Here is a 9,662-nt window from a genome sequence, read left to right as displayed (position 1 = left end):
GGAGCTTGAGAGGCTGAGGGGACTGTCAGCGCCTGCCCGGGGCCCTCTGTGGGCTGGGAATCGGCGTCCTGCAGCTTAAACCACGAGTGGGGGACAAGGGGGGGGTGTCCCTAAAGCTGCGGCCGGCTCAGCGGGGGATAAATTACAGCCGGTGTAATTCCTGCCTAATTTAGCTTAATTGCACCAACTGACAGGCAGTTTTCATGTTAAAAAACCCCCAACGCTCTCAAGGCAAACAAGCTTGCTGTTGCGCAAGCAAACTGGGGAGCAGTTGAAGAGCTTACTCACTTTTTCAGGGCCCGTTGTCCCGCAGAGAGGCTGCAGCAGTGCGGGTTTTGGGTCACGGTGCGTATTTTGGGTCATGTTCCCCCTCGTCAGCTGCACTGGACCACGTAGTGCTCTGTCTGCATCGCTGGGTCGCAAGGTTTGGTGCTGAGGGCACCGAAATGCCCTTTTTCTGGCTGTAAATTAGCAACAATCAGTAATAAAACAACCATAACTCCTCATCTTCCGCTCCCACACGCACACGGTTTAACTTGCAGAAATCAGCGAAGCGAGCGGTCTCCTGTTACCTTCTCTGCTGAATCAGGTGTTTTGTGGTAGGAACTGACAGCCTTTTCCATTTAGAATAGGAAAAGTTGGGAACCAGAAGCGAGTCGTGGGTGTGCTGCTGGGCTCCTGGCAGAAGAAGATACTGGACGTGTCCAACAGCTTTGCAGGTGAGTTTGGGTGTCCTCCCCGTGTCCAAACCTGCTGAATTATTGAACAGATGACTTGCACTCGGGCTTTTTTAAGCCACCCTGTCAGAGCACGGATCGTTCCCTCCATGTATCTGACAACAAAACCCCCCTGGCTGCTGTCACAACTACACCTATTGCAGCCAGCCTTGTGCAGTTAAACACTAGTTCTGGTATGTTTTTAAGTGTTGAAATAGTTTACTCTTAGATAGTTACATGTGATAGTAAAAGTAGCTCTTGAAGGCACAGCCTTGGCTGGCCCGTTTGTGTTCATTAAGGCATTTTCTTCGCAGTGATTCCCTCTGTGACAAAGCAAAACGATCTCAGTCTGTATATGGAGTTTCCCAGTTTATGTGAAGTTCTTCTCCCAAGTGTGGACTGTTTTTATTCCCAATTTTTAAAGGAATTTTTTTTCATTTGAGGTGAATAGAGGGGGGTTTTTTGGCCGTTTTGACAGCCTCTCAACCACACACATCTCTTCCTATGCCTGTAAATTAAAAGACTGAGACCTTGGTTTTCAGAACTGCGCCTGTAAACGTGCTACCTGATGAAATAACTAGCCCTTTACTCAAGGGTGAATATTAAAGTGCCTCCTGGTGCTCTGTGAACGCGCTGGTGACGTGTTCTCCACTGAAAACTGGGTTTTCAGACTGCTGGGATGCTCAGTTTGTGGTCTCAGGTGTCTGTGCCCTCACTTGTGGACGTGGGAGGATTTCTCCTCGCTGCTTGGTGTTGCCCACTGAGGATAACCCAGTTATCTCCCCAGTTCTGAACTGGCAGCTACCCAAGAGAATTGCCTGCACTGCAGGGCAGCTTGTGCAGCCTGGTGTTGCCAGACAGCTGAAACTGGTTAAAATCTCCCTTCAGCAGCCAAAGACACCCTAAACCACCGTGTTTCTGTGAGCATTTTCAGCCTGGAGGTTGCATTCTGCCACAGTGACGTTTTGTTTTGTCCCCAGTACCTTTCGACGAGGATGACAAGGATGACACCGTGTGGTTTCTAGACCACGACTATCTGGAGAACATGTACGGGATGTTCAAGAAGGTCAACGGTAAGTTGAGGTTGTCCTGCCAGGGATACACTCCTAGAAACTTTGGAGACTGTGTAGGAAAGTGAAGTCATCGTAAGGCTGAGAGTGAATTGCTTCAGAAGCCATCCCGTGCTCGTCCCCTGTGTGGCTTCACTTTCAGTGATGGTTTCCATGGGTTAATTTGTGCAAGAAGTTCATATTCTTAACATATTCATTTATACCTGGTTAGTTTTCTCCTGACAGCTTTGTGTCTTATTCAGACTCCAAAACTGCCATCGTTTCTGAAGCATTTCAAGGGTTTCTCCTCTATAACCTGTTCTGTGCAGGTGTGCCCTGAAATGGCATTTTTATGAATGTGAACATTACAGTTTGAAGTAGTGATTTCTCACTGCTCTTCACCACTGTTTTACAAAGTGTCTTCACTGCTGAGTTGGAGACTTTACAGCTGAATGTTCACTCATACCTTGAATTCCTATGGGTTTTCTTAGCCCTGGGAGCAGTTGGCATTCTCATGGTTTTTTGTATCTTTAGATGTCAGAGTTGCAAGCTACCAAATCCTGGTGTCTGCAAAATTAATAACTGATATGAAATAGTCCAATTTAGCTAAGAACCTATGAGTAAAGTTACAAATGTGATCAGTAAGCTATGATAAGTATGGTTAGCAAACTCTATCACCAGCCGTATCAGTGCCTTGCCTACTGTGATTCATTGTCCCCTACTTTACACTCATTTCTACATTCATCAGATTTTCACCCCAATTTGCTAATTCAGCCTCTGCCGCTGTCTCACCACTCAGTTCTGATCTCCAATCCTTTCTGGTTTTGCTCAGCTAGAGAAAGAATAGTTGGTTGGTACCACACAGGCCCCAAGCTGCACAAGAACGACATCGCCATCAATGAGCTGATGAAGAGATACTGCCCTAACTCTGTAAGTGCGGCGCTTTGGGGCGTTTTGGTTTGGTTCTTCCCCTCTCTGTTCCTAAATGGGGGATCTGGGAACCCCTGGCCCCACTTCTGTTGCTGGTGACACAGTGCATTAAAGACCTGGTGGCTCTGGAGTGACTGGGGAGCTCAGAGCCTTTGGAAGCAGCTGGAGATGCCTGAAGTGGGCACCACAGAGCAGCCAGCGTCCATTGCTGGGGCTGAAGGGGATTTTTTCTCTGTTCTTTGAATGCAACCCGTTTTTCTGTTTGCTTTTCCCATCAGGTGTTGGTGATTATTGACGTGAAGCCAAAGGACCTCGGGCTGCCCACAGAAGCTTATATTTCAGTGGAAGAAGTTCACGATGTGAGTACGGTTTGATGTGTCTCTGCCTTTTCCTAGGAGAGGGGTTTCCTCTCAGAGGTGCTGTTAGGATCGCCTTGTTTTCTGAAGGACGCGCATCCCGTGGTTGAATTGACTCATGGGATGTTGTGCTCACTGCTGAGGGCCTGTGACTCACAGCCACAATCTGCTGAAACCAGAGGTTAAATCCCAGCCTCTGTAACTAAAGCTGTCACCCAGCTTTTCCCATTGGAAGAAAAGCCACGTGTTTCTGTTTGAAGGACTCCACAGCTCCAGCTGTCCCTGTGATTGAGACATTTCTACCTCTTTGTGTCATGTCCTTGGCTATGGAGAGTCACAGATTGCAGCACTTCTGTCACCCGTACATGTCAGCAGAGGTGTCCTGAGTAATCCCTGGTTTATTTGTGCGTGGCTGGTGCTGAGTGGGGAGCCCAGGTGTGAACCACGCTCATCATCTCTGGCAGCGCCGTGCAGACAGCGCAGCAGTGAGTCAGCGTTCGGTGTCTGGGCTGGGTTACATCTGGAGGTGCATAACCAACCAGTCTGATCCTCTCGGCTTGCTCAGGCTCTGAGCTGCTCCCAGCACCGCAGATCTCGTAACTGCAGGGTTTGTTCTGGTTTGGGAACTCACAGGAGTTCCCCTGGTGCTTTCTGTTCACAGCTCTGTACTGGGCCAGGTTTTGGAAACACATAAAACTCATTCTCAGGAATCCAGCCTGTGAATCTTTTAAACACAGCCCTTAATTACCAGTGTCTGAATTGTCATTTTAATGAGGTGATTGCTCCATAGTATTTACTTTGTTTCCTGGAGCTGTCTATGTGCTTCTGACTGGCTGAGAGCAAACATCAGGATATCAAAGGGATCCCAAAATTTAACAAGGTTGTGTTGGGAAATGAAGCAATAACGATGACATGTAGCGAGGATTTCCATTCTACCCACCAGTGCATAGACCAGCAAAATACCTTAATTGAAAATTAATGCAGAAGCAAGCATAGAGCAGAAGGAAGAAGAAACTTCTAGCACCCCTGGTCTTTGGCAGTTGGCTTTTTCTTGGTTTAATTAGTGCTACCAACTCGAGCCTTTCCTCTGATTTCTTGTGGGCTGCATGTAACTGCCTTCCTGCTTTCATTAATAGTTTCTCATACTCTAAAATGCCATGTTTTTAAAGGCCTTGTGGTTCACTGGCACCCTGCTCCCCTCAGCTGTGAGCCCGAGTCCCCCATTGTCCTGTTTTGCCATAATTTGCAGCAGTTGCCGTTAGTGCAGCGCTGTGACCGCGTCTCTGTGCTCTGTGCAGGACGGCACCCCCACCTCCAAGACCTTCGAGCACGTCACCAGCGAGATCGGCGCCGAGGAGGCCGAGGAGGTTGGTGTTGAGCACTTGCTACGGTAAGCACCAACAGCGCCACGGCGTTGTTATGCACATGGCATCTCCCAGGGCCGCATCCCGGAGGAAACAGGGATCCTGTTCAACATCTAACAGCGTGCTCACTTAGCGGCTCGCCTGGCACCTTCCCTCTGCTCGAGAAACCTGTGACTGCCCGCTCCAGCAGAGGAAAACTGCATTTTCATTCTCTCAAAGCAGCAAAGCGCTGCGTGGTTTGGAGCCGTCTCCAGCCACTGCGTCCCAACCAGAGCGGGGCTGTCCCCAACCAGAACAGAGCAGGGCTATCCCCAACCAGAACAGAGCAGGGCTGTCCCAACCACACCAGGGCTGTCCCACCCAGTGGGGCACTGCTGGGGCTGTAGCTCCCCAGGTGGAAACAGAGCAGTCACAAACCAGAGAGCTGGGAATCCTGCTGATCATTTCTGTCTGTAACTGCTGTCACAAATCTTACTCCAAAGAGAACGTGCGCACACCACAGGATACAACAGGGATCTATTTTAGGTGTGTGTTGTAACACGTCAGCTCGTTCTCATTCTGTGACTTGAAGCACGCAGTTTTAACTGCACCGCAGCCGTGTTTCAAGCAGTGCTGCTCTCTTAGAGCCCTGTGCCCATCTGCCAACACCCACTGACCCTCTCACGCTGGTGTTTTCACGGTTTTCAGAGATATCAAGGATACGACGGTGGGCACCCTGTCCCAGCGCATCACCAACCAGGTCCATGGCCTGAAGGGACTGAACTCCAAGCTTCTGGACATCAGGAGCTACCTTGAGAAAGTGGCCATGGGCAAGCTCCCCATCAACCACCAGATCATCTACCACCTCCAGGACGTCTTCAACCTGCTGCCCGACGTCAACCTGCAGGAGTTCGTCAAGGCCTTCTACCTGAAGACCAACGACCAGATGGTGGTGGTTTACCTGGCGTCCCTGATCCGCTCCGTGGTTGCCCTGCACAACCTCATCAACAACAAGATTGCCAACAGGGACGCGGAGAAGAAAGAAGGACAGGAAAAGGAAGAAAGTAAAAAGGAGAGGAAAGACGAGAAGGAGAAGGACAAGGAGAAGAGCGATGGCAAGAAAGAGGAGAAAAAGGAGAAAAAGTAAAATGTGTAGTTTTTTATTTGTAAATTAAAAAAAAAAAATCTTGTAAACTAAGCCACGTGGGTGCTGGGTTCTTTTGTTGCTCGGCTTCCCCCCTGTTCTGGTGCTTGCTCTTTGTGGTCAAAGTTTGTGACTGTCAAACTGCAGCCGTTGCACCAAGCCAATGGCCACTGCGGGGCAGGGTGGGCAGTTTGGGGCTCAGCACGGGGCATTTTTAATTCCAGGGGGAAACTTTAATTAATTTTCATTAGGGCTGCACTGCGCCTTCCAGGACTTCTAGGCCAAGAGCTGAGGATTTCTACCACATACCAGGTTAACCCTCACACTGGGCACTTGTCCTACCCTGCACTGAGCTTCCATCCACTACCACCCCTGAGCTACCACCACTTCCATCGCTCATTTGTGAGCAGAAGAGGAGGCACCGAGTGCTGGAAGCGCCATGGAGCGAGCAGCAAAGCGGCCACTGCTGCTGGCTGAGCTGAGCAGGGTTGGTTTGGTGCTGGAGGTTTCACAACCACCGCCAGCCCGTGCTCATCCTCCACCTGATTTTGTTCCATCGCCACTGCTGCTCTGGGTGGTTCCAGCCCTGGCAAAGCTTCCCAGAGCCATTTTTAGCCAGAGGTGATTATAGGTTGGGTGAAGGCAGGAGCGCTGCGCCCAGCCCGACCCTCCCACACAACACACACCGTTGATGGCCCCATCGCTGCCGTTCAGCTGTGTCCTCACACAGACACCACAGGGGCTGCACCACGGTGTCCCCACACGTGTGTGACACAGCGACCAGGAGATACACACCCCAAACAGGGAGCCCACACACCCACCAGGGACACCACACACCAACTGTGAACCCTACGCACCCACCAGAGACCCCACACACTCTCCCCAGGGACCCACAAACCGACCATGGACCTGCACCTCGGCAGCTGCTCATCATTTATTGCACAAGAAGTCGGCGTCACTGAGGCAGGATGGTGCGGTACAGAACTACCCTGTTACCGGTCAGAAGCTATCGCGATGTCGTGCCTGCAGCCCTCCTCTGTGTACAGCTCTGTACACAGCACCCATGCAGGGCACAGGCCTGGTCCTGGTCCTGGTCCTGCCCTCACCCGTAGCTCCAGCCTGGAGGAAACGCAGGGAGTTTGGGCCGAACCCACAAACCAAGCAAAGGTCTGACGTGCCCCGAGCCCCTGAGGCTGCTGTGAGCACCAGCTCGGAGCAACGCACCACTTAAATACTAAATACAGCTGCACAGGGGCTTGCAAATTAAAACACGCAACGCACGCGGTGGGCCAGGCCCCGGCTCTGGGACGGGAAGGGGCTGTCCCTGCCCTCGTGCGGTGCCATCGGCCCCAGCAGCAGCGGCTGGGGCTGTGCCGTGACCTCTGCTGGGTGCAGGACAGGGCCCAAATGTGACCTGAGAGCTGGTCTGAGAGCCATTTCCCCTCCTCACCTGCATTTATTAAAACGCCATGAGAAAGCAGAAAACACTGGGGCGGAAAAAAACAGCCTGTGCCGAAACCAGACCTCATTGAACTGCGTCTGCGAGGGGGGACCGGGAGCCTCGGCGCGCCCCAGCTGCCCACTGAGGCGCAGGACTTGACCCCATCCCATGACGAGCCGAGCGGAGACGGGCTTTTGCCTTCACCTCCTCACCACACCTCAAATTTGGGGAGGGAAACAACGTGGCCCCGTTTCCCTCGGGGCTGCGTTAGCACAGATCTCACAGGGGAACAAGTGGCAGCATCCGTGGCTGCCTGCGCTCCACCCACGGCCCACAGCAGGACCCCTCCAGGGCCCTCCCGCCCCGGGAAAGCACCAAAGCTCCGTCACTCCTGGCCAAACCCTTCTGTCTCCTCGATGGCGTAAAGCAGCTTCTCCTTCAGCTGCTCGTAGCTCTTGTAGGGAGGGAGATCCAGGCGGTTAAAGCTGCAGAGACAGTGAAAAATGTTGCTGTCCCCATTCTCCTCCCCATGGCCGGGTCCCCTCTGGCCTCACCCACAGCCAGCCGCAGCAACAAGGACATGGCCAGGAACGGCCGCGGGCCCCCCTCTGCCCTCCTCCACACCCAGCCGCAGCAACAAGGACATGGCCAGGAACGGCAGCCACGTCCCATGGAATTGGGGATGGAGGGGACAGGGGGCATCCAGAGCCCTGTGCAGCCTCCCCCCACAATGCACGTCCCCATGTGCTCCTAATGGGGCGAGGAGAAGCCAGCGACTCACCACGTGTGGCTCCGGGGCAGCCACGTCTCTTTGCCAACTTTATCGATGCAGAATTTCTGGGGCCCGTTGCTGCCTGTTAATGAGGAGCACAGCAAATCTCGTTACGTGAGCAGGAGCTGGGGAAGAAAACTCTAATGTGCCACCAGCAAATCGCATCCTCATTGTCCCAGAGACGCATCTGGGCCTAAATCCACAGCAGCACCCACAGCCTCTGACCCCCCCAGAGGGGATGTACAGAAAACAAGAACACCAAAAAGCACCTGCACGGCATAGAGAGGTAAGGATAAGCAGGAGGGTTAAGTGGCCCAGTGCTAAAAAGCTCTTGATCCACAGGTCCACAGGCCTGAGCTCACCCCTCTGAGTTTTACAGGACCGGGCTCAGGAAGTCTGAGTCACCGAGGTCGCTTTTTAACAGATTGTGAGCGCTGGAGAGGCTCCAGGGGGCTGGAAAACAGCGAAGATCTGCCAGGAGGAACGACTGAGTGGCCTACGCTCGCTGGTTGGCTTGACACCGATTCCAGGAAAGTGAGGGAACGGCTGGAACAGGCCTCAAGAAGTAGGAAATTAAAGGATGCGAGCAGGATAACGCCACACGGTGGCTTTCTGGAACAGGGCTTTCGTCGCACAGAAAATCAAGATTAAATCAAAAATCTCGTTCAGAACGAGACGACGGCTGGGCTGACAAAGTCAACCACGCGGCACCGTTCACGGCTGAGGAATTTGGGGACAGCGCGCAGCCGGATCACAGCGCCGTGCTCAGACATCACCGATGCCCCAGGGCCGCGGACTGCATGGCGATGGGAGCCTCCCCAGGACCCCCAGAGCCTCCCCAGAACCCCCCAGAGCCTCCCCAGACCCTTAGAGCCTCCCCAGACCCCATCGAGCCTCTGCACAACCCCCAGAGCTTCCCCAGACCCCCAGAGCCTCCTCAGGACCCCCAGACCCAGCACCGGACACACGCACCGATGAGCTCGGCGAAGCCCCCAACAGGCAGGCGGCAGGTCCCGGTCACGAACTGCAGCAGCCGGATCCTCTTCTCGTTGTCCATCTCTTTAACCACCTACGATGGGAACGGGGCAGGAGAGTGGGATCCCTGGGGTCCTGCACCCTGAGGGGTCTGCAGGGAGCAGCTCTGCCCCCCGTGCCCTCCTCCAGAGCCATGTGTGACCCCCACGCTCGCCCCGTTACCCGTCCCCCTCCCATGCAGCCATTGCTAGAAGCACACTGACCACTAAGTGCTGCCTTGGTGTCCTCAGCAGCGGCACTGAGGCCTCCGCCAGCCACAGCTGAACACTTCTTGCTGTGCTTTGCTCCTCCCAACAGCCCGGCGAGGCTGCCTGTCCCGGGCAGGGGACAATCCTGGGCTGGGCAGGGGGACGGAGGCGCTGGGTGCTGGGACTGACCTGCCAGAACCACTGGATCTGTTTGCTGTTCTTGGTGTAGTGCCGGTAGATAGTGTTCTTCTGCCAGTCGTTCATGTCGATCTCCTGCATGCCGCACAGCATCAGCTGGGGACAAGGGGCAGTCAGCGAGGGGACCCAAACGGGGCCCTGCGTCAAGAGCGCCGACCCCTCCGGTGCGGGGCTGCACCAGGCACAGGCTCCAGCACCGGACAACAGAGGCGTTTGGGAGGAATCCCTCCCCTCTCACAAGGCATTTTGGGAATCATGAGCTGGATGGAGGATGAGAGCAGAGCCTGTGTGCTCTGTTATCCCTGTGTCCCATTCCTGGGGCAGCCTGGGGTGGGTTGGGAAGCACCGGTACCCCCGTGTCCCTGTCCCAGCACAGGCACCAGCTCACCTCCAGCTCCTTCTCATCGAAGTAGCGCAGCCACTCCAGGGGCACCACCTCGTTGAAGCCGTCCAGGAAAGCCTTGGTCTGCTCCTCCACGCCCCGCGTGAA

At 53.9% G+C, this 9,662-nt stretch overlaps 2 protein-coding genes across 2 annotated transcripts in view; one reads left to right on the top strand and one right to left on the bottom strand.

The window, feature by feature from the left end:
- Positions 1 to 627: 627 nt before the first annotated feature.
- On the top strand, positions 628 to 5,592 carry PSMD7 (proteasome (prosome, macropain) 26S subunit, non-ATPase, 7; the record flags this gene model as incomplete). Its single annotated transcript, XM_010190581.1, has 6 exons — positions 628 to 719; positions 1,697 to 1,789; positions 2,598 to 2,695; positions 2,974 to 3,054; positions 4,350 to 4,441; positions 5,103 to 5,592. Coding segments are annotated over 6 exons (895 nt in total), but the record flags the coding sequence as incomplete, so codon positions are not given.
- A 1,772-nt stretch (positions 5,593 to 7,364) lies between these two features.
- The window catches only part of LOC104545437 (NEDD4-like E3 ubiquitin-protein ligase WWP2), an 8,138-nt gene continuing 5,840 nt past the window's right edge, over positions 7,365 to 9,662 (bottom strand). Inside the window, 5 exon segments of the mRNA XM_010190580.1 lie at positions 7,365 to 7,464; positions 7,761 to 7,833; positions 8,724 to 8,820; positions 9,164 to 9,268; positions 9,561 to 9,662. The exon segment at positions 9,561 to 9,662 is cut by the window's right edge and continues 18 nt beyond it. Of these exon segments, the coding sequence (XP_010188882.1) occupies positions 7,365 to 7,464; positions 7,761 to 7,833; positions 8,724 to 8,820; positions 9,164 to 9,268; positions 9,561 to 9,662 (477 nt within the window).

The sequence above is a fragment of the Mesitornis unicolor genome, unplaced genomic scaffold (assembly GCF_000695765.1).
Source record: "Mesitornis unicolor isolate BGI_N332 unplaced genomic scaffold, ASM69576v1 scaffold30018, whole genome shotgun sequence".
NCBI classification, from domain to species: domain Eukaryota; kingdom Metazoa; phylum Chordata; class Aves; order Mesitornithiformes; family Mesitornithidae; genus Mesitornis; species Mesitornis unicolor.
Note: the sequence above shows the minus strand (reverse complement) of the source record. Positions and strands in the feature narration are given on the sequence as shown.